The sequence below is a fragment of the Erpetoichthys calabaricus genome, chromosome 11 (assembly GCF_900747795.2).
Source record: "Erpetoichthys calabaricus chromosome 11, fErpCal1.3, whole genome shotgun sequence".
Taxonomy (NCBI): domain Eukaryota; kingdom Metazoa; phylum Chordata; class Cladistia; order Polypteriformes; family Polypteridae; genus Erpetoichthys; species Erpetoichthys calabaricus.
In genome coordinates, this window is record NC_041404.2 from 101,001,785 (window position 1) to 101,020,562 (window position 18,778).

The window sequence follows — 18,778 nt, forward strand, 5'->3', positions numbered from 1 at the left end:
CAGGCGAGTATACAGAGGAAGAGGATGGCAAAGAAGAAGTGGGATAGTCAGAGAGATGCAGAAAGTAGACAAAAGTACAAGGAGATAAGGCGCAAGGTGAAGAGAGAGGTGGCGAAGGTTAAAGAAAAGGTGTATGATGAGTTGTATGAGATGTTGGACACTAAGGAGGGAGAAAAGGACCTGTACCGACTGGCTGGACAGAGGGAGCAAGCTGGGAAAGATGTGCAGCAGGTTAGGATGATAAAGGATACAGATGGAAACATACTCACAAGCGAGGAGAGTGTGTTGAGCAGATGGAAAGAGTACTTTGAGAGGCTGATGAATGAAGAGAACAAGAGATAAGAGGTTGGATGATGTGGAGATAGTGAATCGGAAGTGCACCGGATTAGCAAGGAGGAAGTAAGGACAGCTATGAAGAGGATGAAAAATGGAAAGGCCGTTGGTCCAGATGACATACCTGTGGAAGCATGGAGGTGTTTAGGAGAGATGGCAGTGGAGTTTTTAATCAGATTGTTTAATGGAATCTTGGAAAGTGAGAGGATGCCTGAGGAGTGGAGAAGAAGTGTACTGGTGCCAATATTTAAGAATAAGGGGGATGTGCAGGACTACAGTAACTACAGGGGAGTAAAATTGATGAGCCACAGCATGAAGTTATGGGAAAGAGTAGTGGAAGCTAGGTTAAGAAGTGAGGTGATGATTAGTGAGCAGCAGTATGGTTTCATGCCAAGAAAGAGCACCACAGATGCAATGTTTGCTCTGAGGATGTTGATGGAGAAGTTTAGAGAAGGCCAGAAGGAGTTGCATTGCGTTTTTGTGGACCTGGAGAAAGCATATGACAGGGTAGCTCGAGAGGAGCTGTGGTATTGTATGAGGAAGTCGGGAGTGGCAGAGAAGTACGTAAGAGTTGTACAGGATATGTATGATGGAAGTGTGACTGTGGTGACGTCTGCGGTAGGAGTGACGGATGCATTCAAGTTGGAGGTGGGATTACATCAGGGATCAGCTCTGAGCTGTTTCTTATTTGCAATGGTGATGGACAGGTTGACAGACGAGATTAGACAGGAGTCCCCGTGGGTTATGATGTTTGCTGATGACATTGTGATCTGTAGCGATAGTAGGGAGCAGGTTGAGAAGACCCTAGATAGGTGGAGATATGCTCTAGAGAGGAGAGGAATGAAGGACAGTAGGAACAAGACAGAATACATGACAGAGAGGGAGGTCAGTGGAATGGTGAGGATGCAGTGAGTAGAGTTGGCGAAGGTGAATGAGTTTAAATACTTGGGATCAACAGTACAGAGTAATGGGGATTGTGGAAGAGATGTGAAAACGAGAGTGCAGGCAGGGTGGAATGGATGGAGAAGAGTGTCAGGAGTAATTTGTAACAGATGGGTATCAGCAAGAGTGAAAGGGAAGGTCTACAGGATGGTAGTGAGACCAGCTATGTTATATGGGTTGGAGACGGTGGCACTGACCAGAAAGCAGGAGACAGAGCTGGAGGTGGCAGAGTTAAAGATGATAAGATTTGCCCTGGGTGTGACGAGGATGGATAGGATTAGAAATGAGTACATTAGAGGGTCAACTCAAGTTGGACGGTTGAGAGGCAAAGTTAGAGTGGCGAGATTGCGTTGGTTTGGAAATGTGCAGAGGAGAGATGCTGAGTATATTGGGAGAAGGATGCTAAGGATAGAGCTGCCAGGGAAGTGGAAAAGAGGAAGGCCTAATCGAAGGTTTATGGATGTGGTGAGAGAGGACATGCAGGTGATGGGTGTAACAGAACAAGATACAGAGGACAGAAAGATATGGAAGAAGATGATCCGCTGTGGCAACCCCTAATGGGAGCAGCCGAAAGAAAAAGAAGATGATCATCCTAGACCTGATCCATCGTGCTATCCCTGCTAAAGTAAAAGCTAATGGATAAAGTTATAGAAGAAAAATAAGTAACTTTTATTAGGTTTTAAGCATTTTAAAACATCCTGTTTTTACAGGTAAATATCTAATATATTCTTAAACATGAATAGGAGAGTTGACTGGTGTTTGCTTACCTAGCAAAAAATAAGTAGTGTTTTGATACTTAATTTGGAAAGCATCAGTGAACTGAATGTGCTTTGAAAATTTATGATGACATGATATTTGGTCACCTAAAGGTGTTTAATTAATCATCATTGTTTGTTTTGTAGTAGTTTTTCATTCTAAATTACATGGTTCTCATCAGAAGTATCTGCTTTTATATTGATCATAGATTACAAAAGTAATCCCTTCATCTACTTTTCCTTGAGGCTTTAAAGCAAAAACACAAAAGTAAGTTTCCCCTATAATGGAGAATAATGTGAAAATTAACTTATATATACCTACATCATGCAGTAAAATTAAGTATTTCTTAAGAAATAGCTGTAAAATTTCAATCAAACTGTATTCTGTACAGAAATACCACCGAAATACCACTGAGATATGTTTAGTGGCAGAATGTTGTGGTTTTAGTACAGTACAGGATTATTTGTCCAAAATGACAAACTGTAGCTAGAATAGATCAATACTTAAAATACAAACCCCAATTCCAAAAAAGTTGGGACACTTTAAAAAAAATGCACTAAAAACAAAAATCTATAATTTGATAATACACTTAAACCTTTATTTAACAGGCAAAAGGACAAAGAAAAGAGTTCCAGTGTTTTTACTGACAAACTTAATTTGATTTGTTACACATAAACAAATTTAGAAATTGATGCCTGCAATACACACCAAAAAAGTTGGGACAGAGGCAAGTTTACCATTGGTTCAACATCCCCTTTTCTTTTATTTACACTTCTTAATCATTTGGCGATTGAAAAAACTTACTGTTTCAGTTTTTCAAGTGGAATTTCTGCTCATTCTTGCTATATACAAGACTTGAGCTGCTCAACACACTGTGGTCTCCATTGACAGGCAAGCCAGTCAAGCACATGGACTCTGTGTCTACGAAGCCACGCTTTTATAATTTGTGCAGAGTGAGGCCTGGCATTGTTTGGCTATGTCTGTCGTGATAGCATGGCGGTTTCTAATGCAATACCACCTAGCGGCTTAAAGGTCACACACATTCAGCAGTGGTTTCCACCCTTGGCCTTTACTCACGAATCTGACTCCCTGAATCTTTTCGTGTTATTAACTGTAGACGGTAACAGACCTAAATTCTTTGCTATCCTGCGCTAAGAAATAATGTTTTTAAATTGATAGATAATTCTCTCACGAAGTTCAGTACAAAGTGATAAGCCACGACCCATCTTTGCTTGCAAAAACTGAGCCGTTAGTGGATGTTCCTGTTACACCTAATCTTGATACCTACTCCTGTTACCAGTTAACCTGGTAATTGAGTAATCTTACAGAATGTTACTTGTATAATCTTTACATTCTTACTTTGCCTCTATCCTAACTTTTTAATTTTAATTAAGTTTGTTGGTAAAAACACTGAAAATCATTTCTTTATCCTTTTGCCTGTTAAGTAAAAGCTCAAGTGAACTACCAATTTACAGATTTTAGTGTTTATTGCATTTTTGAAAGTGTCCCAACTTTTTTGAAAATGTGGTTTGTAAATGATAAAGATATGATGACATGGCCAATTACTGATGCAGTTGTGACTGTCATAAGAGATCAAATTTATAGATTGGCTTTTAATAATTAGGTACTGTTTTAACACTCTCAAGTATTACAATATCAGTATGTTAAATTATTATATTTGATAAGTGATGGTTAGAAGTTATGCTGTTTGATCTGTTTAATACCACTTCTTCTTTACTTCCATTAGCTCTTTGACATGGAGGAGCTACTTGAATGCATCAGAAAGCTAGTGGAAATTGACCAGGATTGGGTACCACATTCTACTGAAGCCAGCCTCTATATCCGACCCACTTTGATTGGAACAGAGGTAATGTGAGCCCCTTAAAGAGGAATATCTTAAACCTTGTGCTTTGTAGTCCCTTTGGCTTTTTCAATGTATCAATGAATCACAAATTTGCCTTTTTATACAAGTGGCAGTGAACTATAGGACACTTAAAATGTATTATATATTGTAACAGACTAGACATGCAGTGCTGATGTGGAGCCAGCCTGGCATCTCACAAACGAAAGCACTCCTAAGAATCTGCCTGAGATGCAACAGCATCTTTTTACTCAAAGGTGAGCAGTTAGTGATTACCTGCAGCAGCACAAGACCAACTCCTGATCAAATGGTTAGATGGTTGTTCATTGCGCCAACTACGCTATTGTCAAAGAAAACTGCCTGCTTGAAGCAAACTGCATTTCATTCATACTAAGCGCGCAGGCAGTGGAAATTATAGCGCTCACCCGTGCCTGTCAGCTGGCTGAAGAAAAAAAAAAAAGTCACTATTTATACCGATTCCAGGTGTGACTCAACCCAGGTATAAATCTGATTCAAGCTCCTCCTCCAGCCTGTCTGAATGTTCAAGCTGGAGTGATGTGTTTGCAAACACTGGAACTCAGGACTGGGGGTACAACCCATGGAAAGCCCAGGAGCATGATTTAAAAACAAGGTTTTCTATAATTAAATCAGGGTTTACTCCTTTCTTGAACGCACGACTCTCACTGTAAAAAGTGGACTGAATCATTAGGTTGGTGCTATTTTTTATTTTTTGGACTTTCTGTGTTGGGACCCTGTCAAGGGATTATTCCCTTTTTCTTAGAGGATAGTATGTCACATAAGTGCTTGAAGGTTACTGTTACACAATTAAGAACAGATTCTGTGCCACTGCTAAACCCTATCTCCTAGATATATTTCTTCCCAATAATTTTTTTAACTGATATTTTTAAGGATACACATAACTTTCCTGGTTGCCCTTTCAAGTATATCTTAATGTCAGGAAGTACACGCTAGAAATACTCCTAACTGAAAAGTGAGGATTGTGTGTGTTGTGTTCAGCAACAGTTGCTGATGGCTCCATTACCCGTGCTTTAGCTGGCATCACTTCCCTATCTATCGAATTAGCAGAAAACTCAGGAATAGCTAACCCTCTTGATGAACTCTTCCAAAAATGGTTCGGTTCTTGGGCCAGTTGGATTAAAACTTTCTCATAACTGTCCTCATTTCTCTGGCAATTTTCATGCTTTTTGGTTGATGTCTTATCCCATGCATCCGAGCCCTCTTACAAAGGCTTATCAGTGCCTCCATTACTAGGGCCTATCTCCTCAGTGCTGACCCGTACTCCCAGCATACACCTTTTTTCTCATCCCCCGACCCCTTTCCCGACTATGATAATGCAGTAGTCTAACTGATAAAGTGCACATTTAATGTGCAAAGGGGGGAATTGAGGAAGACATATTTAGAATTAAGGTGCTTCAGTCTTTCCAAATAATAAAGTATGGTGCTAATAGAACTATAAGAAACATGTCACTTATGTATTAATAAATAAGGAGGTATTAAGCTAACTGAACAAATGTAATCTAATACAGACAATAAGCTGTAAGAGTGTATTCCTGTATGACTAATGTACTAAACTAACTTTTAAGGTAGCTTTTGATATTGTATAACCAATTATTATGTGGGATGATCATTATGTGCGAAATGTAAGCTATAATAAGATTCTTAAATTGTAACTGCCACATAGCTGTTGAAGTATTGTAACCCTGATGGTGCAGAAAGAATGAGGAAGTGAGTATTATCTAAATCTGCATAGGTTGCACTCATCCTGTGACAGTTAGCTGGGAGATCGCTGCAGTTGCTGTTGCGTGTGTTGATGCTCACAAGGGCTATTGCTTAAGACTGAATGTGCTAATAACTCTTTTAACTGTTAGAAACACTGTGTGTGCTTCATTATGTTCAAATCCAGGGTGTGACCACAAGCTATAACGATCTGCTTGAACTCAAATTGAACTGCCATACTTCCTCTTCTTGTTTAGTAAACAAACTACTATAAAACTGTGCTACCTCCCATCATTGGTTAGGCTTTCTGATCTAACTGTCAGTGGAACTGGCTGACAGGGGCTGCAAGCCTCCTCTCACCAAGAATAAAGAAATTGCTTTTTTACTTTTTTATTGGTGTCTGCCTACTGTTGTCTCGACTTTTGTCCACAGTGGTTTCTCAAATTCCATCATAGCTAAAATAGCACGTTAAATGCTTCATATTCTATGTGTTCTTCTATGTACTCTGTATATGAATCACTACGTGCTTCTTAAACAGGCTTTGTCTTAAGCCAACAGGACACAGAATACATGATATTACAGCTCTCTGAATAATTTAAATGCTAAGATGTTTACTTGATATAATTTTCATGATGGTAGGAATTAAAGCATGTATTAAACATGAGGACATGGTGGCGCAATGGTAGTAACAAGCTGGCGCCCCGTCCGGAGATCTTTCCTGTCTCCCGCAAGATGCTTGCTGCGCCATGAGCAACCCTCCATTAAATAATTTATTGCAGCAATAATGTGTCATTCAAACATACTAACCCCCAATTTCTGTTCTTCCTTTTCTTTCTCCAAGTAACCAATCGCCACACAAGATCTGTAATAAATGTCAAGATGTATTTTAACCTTAGAACACAGATTCTTCAAAACATTTAAGGAACATTGAAATATCTTCATAGTACATGTTTAATTATTCCATCCATCTATCTATCCAGGATTGTGCCAGACCCAGCAAGCATACAGCATGAGACAGGAACAATCCCTGAATGGGGAGCCAGCTCATCGCTACCGCTGCACCTCCGAATCCTCACATGATTAATCATTAACAATATATTATTTAAATAAAGTTAGAAATTTTTCTGTATGATGTAATAATATACATGCTTTACTGCATTTAATCTTAACAATGATATCAAGAGCTCCAAGTGCTTGAAAATCTAAATTGACTTAGAATCATTTATAAATACTTGCTTTATAAAGTGGCACAGGTTGTGCAGTATTACAACTGTAGTGCAAGTTTACAGTGAAGTGATTGTACTTATAAGTACAAACAGTTCCACCAGGAGCACTTGATGGAATGATTGAGTGCGTTTATAGCTCTTGGGATGAAACTCTTTCTGAACCGTGAGGTCCCCACAGGAAAGGCTGTGAAGCATTTACCGTATGGGAATTGTTCAAATAGACTGTGTGCATGGCTGAGGTAGCGTGTGCTAGATGCTATATCCCGATAATCCTCTTTCCGATCAGCTGCTATACAGCTGTGATTCCACACTCAGATACAGTGGGTTAAAATACTCTGAGTGGTGCACTGAGAGTAACAACGCTAAAGCAGCAATTGTATTTGGAATAGTTTGGCCATTCCATGCACCATTATATCCTTACAGGTTGATAACAATCAGATGCCTTAAACTAATAAATGATATGCGGTTAATTTCAGTGTATTTGATAAAGCCCTGTCAGGGATGTGAATCTAAAAAATAAAGGGAAACCACACTGGAACAGTAGCACTGTTAAGACACTGGGTGCCACCAGTTTGCAAAACTGAGCCAAAAACTTTCCATACACAATGGTTTGAGCTGACGTGAGAATGTGCGTGGCTGTATGCCAAGTTTAGTTTTTATACATTGCGATATGAACGTGGAAACGGGCGTATGCACCGTTTATACATGAGGCTTCTGGAGAGGTGTGATTGGGAAGAACAGCCTCCCTGATCTAAACCCAAGCAGTGTTTTGTTATTGGATTTCTGTGCTAGGCATGGTTTGTCCATAGCAAATACCATGTTCGAACATAAGGTGACTCATAAGTGTACTTGGTACCCAGAGCACCTTAGGCCAAAAATCTATGACGCTTCGGTGAAGAGAGGGCCAGAGCTGTCAACTGATGTGAACTGTGTCAGATGGTTGAGGAGGCGCCTGGACAGACCTGGAAAGCCCCAGTGAGTAGTGAGGGTTAACTGTCAATGTCTGGGGCAGACCCCTGTCCAGAAAACTTTCGACTGGGGGCTAGAGTAGGAGTGTGCAATATGTGTCATCTAACATAATATCTTAATTGTTGTTTTAGTGATGTGTAAGCTGAAATTATCGAGTATGTCACTCACTTTGCAAAATACAATCAAAAAAAGTGTGCAATATGTGTCGTCTATCATAATTTCTTAATTGTTTTAATAATATGCGAGCTAAAATTATTGAGTATATCACTCACTTTGTAAAAAACAATGAAAAACGCGCCTTGAGAGTCCACACATTTACTGTCTCATATAACCTAACAGGATAGACTGCTGTGCATGCGCAAAGCGAGTGGATAGATGGAGAAGATCTTCAGTGCAGGTTGCGGGATGGGGCAGAGACAGAGCTCAGAGATCAGCATTCACATACACGGGTGGGGTTAGGATTTTACACCTGTCCTTGTAACGTTATCTGCATTTGCATAGTCAGATGTGAGCGGCTTGGAGTTTGTTGCCCCATCCCTTCCTGTTTTCCACTTCCAGAAGATTTACTTAGTCTGCCAAAGCACTTCTTTGTTTTCTTCCTGAAATGATCGGTTCATAAAATGCTACGTAAGCTCCAAAATATCAAGTTAATATATATTTTAGAATGAGTTTCTTTCTGCTCTGTTCTGTTTCACACTTAGGTGTTAACCTGTTTCAAAGGCCACAAACTGTAATGATGTAACAACACGTTAACAGTTCATTTAAACAAAAACCACTACAATAATGATGATCGAATCGAAACCATTACAATAGCAGCCATAACAGAACTCATAGCAATGGCAACAAAGGAAGAAAGCCCTACTCCAGACCTGTCAACTGCTTCAGATCACCCTATGGCTGCAGTATCACACGAGAGGGAGCAAAAAAAAAAAAAGGCTATGTCGCTGCCCAATCTGCATGCCTGCCCGATTCGCGCACACATGCATATTGAAAGCCTAACATGCCGTAAGGCTTTCACACATGCGTAAAACAGATTGGGCAGCACCATAAAGTGTGTGATGACGTAGCCTTTCAATACGCACGTGTGCACAGATCAAGCCTGGCAACTGGGACCAGGTGGTGACACCCACTGCATGTGCTTAATGAAAAAAACAAAAAAAATCTGCTTTACGGCATGGCCCAATCTGAACTGTGCATGCCAATTCACAACTTGACAGAACAGTATATTCATTTTAGTTCCACATTAGTTGACCATAATGAGAATTTTCACCCTGCAAAATAAACAAACCAACCTTCATGGCACAACGTTGACACCTGAGGTTCGATCCCCATAAGGGGAAGCATAGGTGTGCACACCTGATGAGCCCCCATTAGGGCGAAACACATGTCGTGTACTCTTTGTATTATTTGTCAGGTACTGTGTGTGTATGTGTGTATATATATATATATATATATATATATATATATATATATATATATATATATATATATATATATATATATATATATATATATATATATATATATATAAAATATATATAAAATATATACTGTAAATAAGTAAATTATGTAGTGCAGTCACGTAATGAATCATATAAAGTCCCCTTTCCATTTTGATCTATTGTTGTATTTTCCTTCTATGGATAAATTGTGTTTGTTTAACACTAGAATTACCAGTACCTATGAGAAAACTCGTAAATCCGGCCCACCTTAAATCCGTTCGCACCTCTCCGTCAGCGTCTTTTGTCCTGTAAATGTGCCGATTAAGACAAGCAGCCTGCTATTCCATACCCCCACCGTCACAGAATGTGCACAAAGTTCTCCCAGCTCATGCTTTGATTGATCTGGGAGTGAAGTGCTGGAGTTTTAGAGTGGAAATAATAGATCGTTATTTGGAACACATGCATTTCATGTGTGTTCCGTTTCTACAGTAATCTATGTACAGTGATCCCTCGCTATATCGCGCTTCGCCTTTCGCGGCTTCACTCTATCGCGGATTTTATATGTAAGCATATTTAAATATATATTGCGGATTTTTTGCTGGTTCTCGGATTTCTGCGGACAATGGGTCTTTTAATTTCTGGTACATGCTTCCTCAGTTGGTTTGCCCAGTTGATTTCATACAAGGGACGCTATTGGCAGATGGCTGAGAAGCTACCCAGCTAACTTTTCTCTCTCTCTCGCGCTGACTTTTTCTGATCCTGACGTAGGGGGTGTGAGCAGGGGGGCTGTTCGCACACCTAGACGATACGGACGCTCGTCTAAAAATGCTGAAAGATTATCTTCACGTTGGCTACCTTCTGTGCAGCTGCTTCGTGAAGCGACATGCTGCACAGTGCTTCGCATACTTAAAAGCACGAAGGGCACATATTGATTTTTTTATCTGTCTCTCTCTCTCTGTTCCTGACGGAGGGTGTGTGAGCTGCCACCTTCAACAGTTTGTGCCGCGGTGCTTCGCATACTTAAAAGCAAACAGCCCTATTGATTTGTTTGCTCCTTTGAAGAGGAAGATATGTTTGCTTTCTTTTAATTGTGAGACTGAACTGTCATCTCTGTCTTGTCTTGGAGCACAGTTTAAACTTTTGAAAAAGAGACAAATGTTTGTTTGCAGTGTTTGAATAACGTTCCTGTCTCTCTACAACCTCCTGTGTTTCTGCGCAAATCTGTGATCCAAGCATGACAATATAAAAATAACCATATAAACATATGGTTTCTACTTCGCGGATTTTCTTATTTCGCGGGTGGCTCTGGAACGCAACCCCCGCGATGGAGGAGGGATTACTGTAAACACATTGTTAAAACAGAAACTTTGTCATATTTTAGTAATAAATGTTACAAAATGTAGGCATAAACTATAGAATGTGTGAAGCCTGAAGTCCAAAGATCAAATAAACACTTTCAAAAAAGGTTCAAGGACGATACAACAGCTTCCATGGGTTAGCGGTAAGATTTGCTGACTTGCAATCAAGAGTCCCCGGTTCAATCCTAACTGCCTCCTATATTTGCCGTTTTCAGTAGTGAGCTGCTCTTATTGTTAATATTATACAGTACACAAATACATTTGGTTTGTGTTTGTAACAGCCGTGACCATGATGCATACTTCCGCCCCCCACCTCCCCCCACTCAGGGATCTGTCGCTGTTACTTTTTATCTGAAACTGGGAATAACTGTAGATGTGAGTGGTGTTTTGAGGCAATGGAACTGGACATTCTCTGATCTGGATGGATAAAAGACATAGGTATATATGATATTTGGAATAATTCATTTTATGACCTGTATAGTACATTTCATAAACATCGTGGCACGGATGCAACATTATTCATATTATTCATATTCATTCACATAACATCTTGCGGTAGTAATCACTGACCGCATGTTTCGCATGTTTTTTTTTTTTTCCCGATCTTGCCAATCCCTACGTGTTGCTGTATGGTGATGTTTCTTTTGTACTCCAGGACATGCAGAGGAAAGAATAGTACAGAGGTCAGTTCAATGCTATATGCAATCATCAGATTCAAATGTTAACAGTCTACGCACACGCAAGAACCGTTCTTCCTACATTTACATGTGTACCTGTTGCAATGTGCACACTCTCTGTGCTGTGGTTTCTATTACACACCTGAAAGAAAGAGACAATATATGTGACATTTTGAAGAAATCATTTTATGACCTGAACAGTACCAATCAGAAAACATCATCGCACTAGTGTAATATTATTTGAAAACGAACAGTGTCAGATCGGGTGTGAATTTATGCTGGTGCTGTTGGAGTTGGAGGGGCACAACTGCAATAAACTGGAAAAAGAAAACAAAGAAAAATAGCAGCAGTTACTGACCAGTGCAGATCTGACAAACTGTATACAGTACCATTTCTATTACAACCAATGCAAGTAATTAAGAAGAAGGCAAATTAGAAAAGTGGGTTTGTTGAAGTTTTTTGAAATGTTTTGACATTTGTAGCCTGGCACTTCTCTATTGGCAAAACATTCCAGAGTTTTTTGCATGAGTACAGAAAGCTGCTGGTTTTTATGATTGATCTTGGAATAAAAAGCAAAGCAATGTTTGATTAAAGAAATGTTGGGAGCAGACACTCCAAAATACAGGCAGGGTCTAAAATATTCAAAGCTTTCTAAATATTTAATATAACCTTGAAATCAATTCTATGTGAGACAGGCAGCCAGTGTAATGAGACAGTTTTCTGAAGTTGGGGAAAAAAACAGGCCAATACCTCCTGATCACTTGGCAAAGGCACAGCAGATCCAGACCAGGGATTTAGATGGGTGATTATAGAAGTTCCGGGCAGGAGGGCCACCCACTACTTCAACATGGCACACATTGCTTCCTTCTTCTTTAATTGCTGCCCCATAACATGACTGGACTCTTCCACCTCACTGTAGCTGATAAAAACATAAACATAGTAGATAAACAATGTTCACTCACTTAGTTCAAACATTAATAAATTGTACCCTTAACTTCTTGTTCTGCCTCCTTTCTTAGTACACATGTAGAGCAATCATTACCAAAATAAACCATCAAAATATATAAAGGTCAGCTTACATTAAAGTCTAACTGATATTATTTTCTGAAATTACTGTTGTTTTTTGTTGGATTTTTAAAGAACCCCAACTTAATTGTCATTATACAGTATGTAGCATAATTTTTTTTTCTTTTACATTACGCATACAGTAGACGTGTTACAATCTCTGTATATGGGAACTTCTAATGTGATGTGTTCAGGTGTTGTTACTTACATGAAAATATCTTCGTTTTTCTCTCCTGCCTTAGTTTTGGTTTAGTTTAAAATTAAGTCTTGGTTCTTTTAAAATCCAACAAAGCACAGTAACTTAAGAAAAGAAATGTTATTTTGCAACATGGAACAACATCCCTGTTTAGTGAATTGGCATTGATGTGCCTCAGTCTCTGTGTTTGTGAGGATTCACACTGTGTCTTTCCTGACTAAAATTAAAAAGCTTGTGTTAGGTACTGGACATAGTGAGCAAAAATAGACGACAGTATTCAAGCCATCAAAATATTATAGATCAAGTAATAAATATGAGGAGTCTTTGCAAGAATTTTGCACAATTTACTTCTAAAACTGAAACCCTCAGTAGTCGTACCTGTAGAAATAGCAAATCTAACATGAACTGCACATCATCCCGAATTGGGAATCTTAAAAGCAGAAGAAAAGGAAATTCATTTCTGTCTCAGAATTCGGGTACACTGGAATCTGTTCATTCACATGGAAGGCTGGTTACCACCGGGCATCCTGTAGGGTCAAGAAAAAAAATACAATAAAGGGGCATTGTTTTTCTAACTGCAGCAATAAGAAAAAGGTTATTTATAAGGAGCAAGCCTTCTCCATTATATTCAGTTAAATGCATGTGTGTGTGTTTTGTCTTGGTAGAGTGATATCTAACTCTACTTTCCCCTTTTTTATTATTAAAATGTAGCCTTTGTCAGAATGCCTCATATCTCACAGACTTACCACTGTTTCTAAGGTATTGTACTTTATAACTGCTCCCCACCTTCCCTTCTACATTTATAACCTCAGGCAATTACATAGTGTAAAAGACAAGCAGGAGTTAAGTTACAATTTAAATAATATATTATTGATAATATTCATAAATAATAACAATATGCAAAGTACATTTTAATATTGGCAAACATACAACCTGATAAATGCTGATGTGTAGTTTCAGGCAGCAAACAGACTTGTTAGTTACTTAAAATGTCTCTAGTTAAGGCACCATTTTTGGTCAGCTTTCTTCAGAACAGGCTGTATGCCTGTCTCAATATGGCTGCCAAGATGTGCTCTTCATTATGTTTCCCTTTTCAGTTCATGGTGTGTGAGATGCTCCTTCATCATTTGGTAAGAGAGAGAGGGTAAGGTAAAGCAAGCAAATTTATAAATTTTCTGTCCAACCCTTACTGCCAATAGGGAGTCATGGTACTTAAAGGTTTCTGATACAAGCCAGTTCTAAACAGCCATACTTCAGACCAGTGGGGGGACAGAATACCTTCACACTTGCCCTCCAAACCATTTGTTAAATTAAAGCTTGGCAGTTAGCTAGTCTGACTTTCCTGTGGAGGTTGACTGAGAGACTTCAGCAGAGAAATATTGGCCAAACTTGTTTGAGGCACTTCCTCCAACCCTGTCGTAAAATTACAAAGACTCATTCCTAAAAAGGGGGAAGGGCTTCTTAACCATCAAACCATTGCTGTTATTATCAATAATTAACACTAATATTACATTGCTTTGTCTAAGTTACAAATAAAGACATAACAAAATATTTATCAAGTTGTATGCAAAATTTCACATCACAACAGTGTGTACTCCTCCTAAACTAAAAAACTTAAAACGATAAGCTAATGACATGTGACAACAACAGGTGACCAGCCTGTCATTGTGCCACATTAGACGTACACCACACTTCTCTGATGGTTTTGGATATAAATTTTAAAATTGCTTGTTCTGTGCCATAGAAGTTTTTTCTACCAAACAAGGTTAAATAAATCCATTTCAAAATTCTGAATAAATAGTACCCAACTAATAAATTAATTCATAAGTATGATATTAACATATTCCCAAAATGTAGTTTTTGTACAAATAAAGACAAATCCCCTCACATTTCTTTTACTTCTGCTCTCCTTAAAATTTTAGAAATATTTCTTTCTGTTACTGTCTTGAATGACAAAACAATATCACACTGTTTAGTTATTGTTCTTTTTTTGTATACAGTTTTGAAGACTAAATGTTAGAAACTGTAGTAACTGTGGTTTCCTTGCTTGGTAAATTTCATATATACATAAGTGTAAAGTTCATAATGTTAGTCTCTATTACATCTTTCTGTATGGACATTAAAATTCATAAAATAGCTTTAAAAAAGAAAAAAACACTAAAGCAATTAAAACGTGTAAGATTCTGAGCTGCTTCATTAACAATTTGTACTGCTATTATCTGCATCCCGCTTTCTTGTAATAACTTAGCTGTTGCTACTCTTGTTTGCAATTCAGCCTTCATCATTATATATTTATTAACTTTATTATGGATATACTCTTGTATTGATTTAGTCTGATATCAACATAATAAAAAAAAATACCAATGGCTTTGGATGGCACATTTTACACCCGTCGAGTGTCAGACGTGCACTCTTAATTCTATTCCTAATTTGACACCTAGATTACATTGTTTTGCTTAATTATTAGTATGCCGTTCACTCTTTAAGATAAAAAAAAATGTGGCCAAATGTAAAAAAACACACGCACACACCACCAAATGCTAATAGGGTGTTACAAAAAGAATGATTTGCATCCATTAATCCATTAACCCTAATACGGAAAATGCTGTGACTTTTACGATGGATGGATTTTGATGGTTTGTATTGCAACTGAAAATGAAAATCCTTATTACCTTTTTCATCAATACCATATACTTACAAAAAGCTGTACGTATCCATTATAAAGTTCACAGACACAAGTTGCATTTCATTTTGCTCCCTCTCCATTCGACTGCAGTTAAATTTTTCAGGTGACAAATACTCTTTCAAGACGTTATAAAATTCAAAGTTGCCATCTTTTCCAGTAAGAACTCTACTTATAGATGGAGATAAACAGCAACAAAAAAATGAATCGCAAGTACAATTCAAACCTGACAAGTGGCACGTGTCGTAAATCATTACATGTGCAGTACAATCCTGTAAGCCATTTTGAAATGGTTTACTCATACTTGCACTGTTTGATCTCAGTAATATTTTGACTTATTTTAATGTTTTTGTGTTATTTTACTTCAGTTTTAAGTAATTAAATAAGATGTTTTCCTTAACTGTTTTTTCCATTAATTTCATTAGTAAGCTACAATTAATATCCTATTAATAAGACAAAGCTAGATCAATAAGACTTCAACAAACATGTTTTTAAAGGATACAAAATATTGTCTAATTACTGTTATTGACAAAGTCCCAGAAAATATCGAGAGATGACTTTTTTCCAATATCGCACACCCCTAGCAGTTGCAAAGAGCTGCAGTCTGAAGACCCTAAGTGCCTGTCAAGGTGGAAACCCAAGGACTCAATGGTGGATACCAGAGGTGAGGGATACTATCAGACTGAAAAAGGAGGCCTTCCATGTATGATTAGCACAGGGTGGAGAATTGCTGACTTGAACTGAGGATCTTGTCTGGCTTCGGAATGAGCACTATGAGGCACTTCTGAACCTGATAGACATGCCCTCTGTGGAGGAGGCAGAGCCACAAGCTGATGGGGAATCAATGGCAATTTCCATGAAGGGAGTAAAGCAGCTCTGCAGTGTCAAGGCCCTGAGGATGGATGAGATCTGCCAATTAATGCTGAAGGCTTTCTTGGACATTATCAGGCTGTCATGGTTGACATGCCTTTACAATGTTGCGTGTTCATCAGGAGCTGTGCTTCTGGAGTGTCAAACTGGGGTGATGGTCCCCATTTTTAAAAAGGGGGACAGGATATTGTGCTGTGACTATCGGGAACAAACTCCTCAGCCTCCCTGGAAAAATTTGTGCCAGGGTACTAGAAAGGAGAACCCTACCAGTCATGGAATGTCAGACCCAGGAGGAATAATGTGCATTCCATCCAGGCCATGGAATGGTGGGCCAGCTCTTAACCTTCATGAGGATTCTGCAGGGTGCATGGGAGTATTCCTGATCCGTCTGCATGTGTTTTGAGGACTTAGAGAAAGTGTCTGATCATGTTCTTTGAGGGATTCTGTTGGGAGTGCTGGGAAAGTATGGGGTTCCAGGGCCTGTAATGAGGGCTAAGGTACTGCATATAGTACTCCAAATGAGGCCTCACCAATGCATTATAAAGCTTGAACATAACCTCCTTGGATTTGTACTCAACACATCATGCCATATAACCTAACATTCTGTTTTCCTTCTTAATGGCTTCTAAACACTGTGTAGAAGTTGATAGCGTAGAGTCCACTATGACTCCTAAATCCTCCTTATAAGGTGTACTCTTGATTTTCAGACCTCCCATTGTGTATTCAAACCTAACATGTTTACTTCCTATGTGTAATACCTTACATTTACTGACATTACATTTCATCTGCCACAAATCTGCTCCAGCCTGTATGCTGCCCAGGTCCTTCTGTAATGATTTAACATCTTAAAATCTGTAATGATTTTAATCTTGAGATCATCTGCAAAGTTAACTGGTTTGTTACTTGTATTCCTATCCAAACCATTTATATATATTAAAAATAGCAGTGGCCCTAACACTGACCCCTGGGAATACTACTCTTAACATCAGCTAATTCTGATAAGGTACCTCGCACCATAACCCCTTTACTTCCTGAGCCAATTCTGCACCCATCTACAAATATACAATACAGTACAATACAATTTATTTTTGTATAGCCCAAAATCACGCAAGAAGTGCCACAATGGGCTTAAATAGGCCCTGCCTTTTGACAGCCCCCCAGCCTTGACTCTTTATGAAGACAAGGACAATCTCCCAAAAAAATCCTTGTAGGGAAAAAAATGGAAGAAACCTTGGGAAAGGCAGTTCAAAGAGAGACCCCTTTCCAGGTAGGTTGAATGCACAGTGGGTTTCAAAAAATGGGGGTAAATACAATATAATACACAGAACAGAACACAAGTAATCCTCAATACAATATAATAGTTCAATAGAAATATTACAAGTACAGAGCAGAATTTGATAGTAGATGATATTACATAATACGATTTGGATTTGTGCAGAGTTGGCCATTCCACAGCTGATTCAGTGCTTGGTTAGCCAATCCGATGAAAGGACCCCTACACCCAGTGATTCCTGTGATCCACCATCAGAGATAACTATAAATTAAGCAGGCAAAACAACTTGGCACGTGGGCAGTGGCACCAGGTGCCACATTTGAGTACAGAGAAGAGAAACAGAATAGGTAAGGTTTAGTAACAAATTATAACTATCATATTACATACATGTATGTTTTAGTGCTAATGACTAACAACAGAGATGTAGTCTGTACAGTTAATCAGCAGTTTTAGTCAGGATATGAAAGCTGAGACCGAAGCAGCATATCTCATAGTAGCAGGCAAACCATTCCACAGTTTAGGGGCCCTGTATTAATCCTTGGAATCATAAGAAGACCGGCATCTTGAGATCTTAATGTACGTCCTGGTTTGTAAGTCTTGATAAGTTCAGACAATTAAGCCTGACCTTGGCCATTTAAGGCTTTTTATGTTAAAAGGAGGATTTTGAAATCTGCCCTAAACTTAACCAAGAGCCAGTGTAAGGATTTAAGAACTGGACTTATGTATTTTATTATGTACTTATTATGTATTTTCTTGTTCTTGTAATAAGTCTTGCAGCAGCATTTTGGATTAACTGGACGCTGTATAAAGAACAGTATGGACATCCATTGAACAGCACATTGCAGTAGTCAGTCCTACTAGAAATAAATGCATTAATTACTTTCTCAGAATCCTGCTTATTTAGAAATGCCTTAATTTCCCAACATTTTTAAGACGGAAGAAACATGATTTAGGCAACTTTGTAATGTGCACTAGAATCTAGACATGCTAGAATCAAAGATAATTCCTAGACTGCGAGCTGATTTAGTAAAATTAATGGTGATTCCAACTGAATTAAATGATGACAAAATATTGTTGCAATCAGCATCACTTCCTCCAATAATTAACATCTGTTTGTCTGTGTTTAAAGACAAGTAGTTCTCACCCATCCACTTCTTTAATTCACTAATGCAACTAATTAAAGACAACATTGGAGAAACTTTATTTTGTCTAATAGAAAGGTATAACTGGGTGTCATCTGCATGCACATGAAAATTAACATATTTTCTAATGATAGATTCAGTGGAAGCATGTCAAGTGAAAACTGTAAAGGTCCCAGTACTGAGCCTTGCGGTACACCATATCTCAATTCTGTGTTTAAGGATGGAATACTGTCAGTACATTTTTGTAT

At 38.5% G+C, this 18,778-nt stretch overlaps 1 protein-coding gene and 1 long non-coding RNA gene across 2 annotated transcripts in view; one reads left to right on the forward strand and one right to left on the reverse strand.

Moving 5' to 3' along the window:
- Positions 1 to 18,778, forward strand: part of bcat2 (branched chain amino-acid transaminase 2, mitochondrial) — a 322,343-nt gene that overhangs the window by 137,968 nt on the left and 165,597 nt on the right. The window contains exon 5 of the mRNA XM_028813656.2: positions 3,779 to 3,898. Within this exon, the coding sequence (XP_028669489.1) occupies positions 3,779 to 3,898 (120 nt within the window). The remainder of the gene's footprint in view (positions 1 to 3,778; positions 3,899 to 18,778) is intronic.
- Positions 12,040 to 15,368, reverse strand: LOC127529586 (uncharacterized). The gene is made up of 3 exons (XR_007936208.1): positions 15,261 to 15,368; positions 12,941 to 13,089; positions 12,040 to 12,220 (listed from the first exon to the last, which is right to left on the reverse strand). It is a non-coding gene; the product is annotated as an uncharacterized LOC127529586 (long non-coding RNA).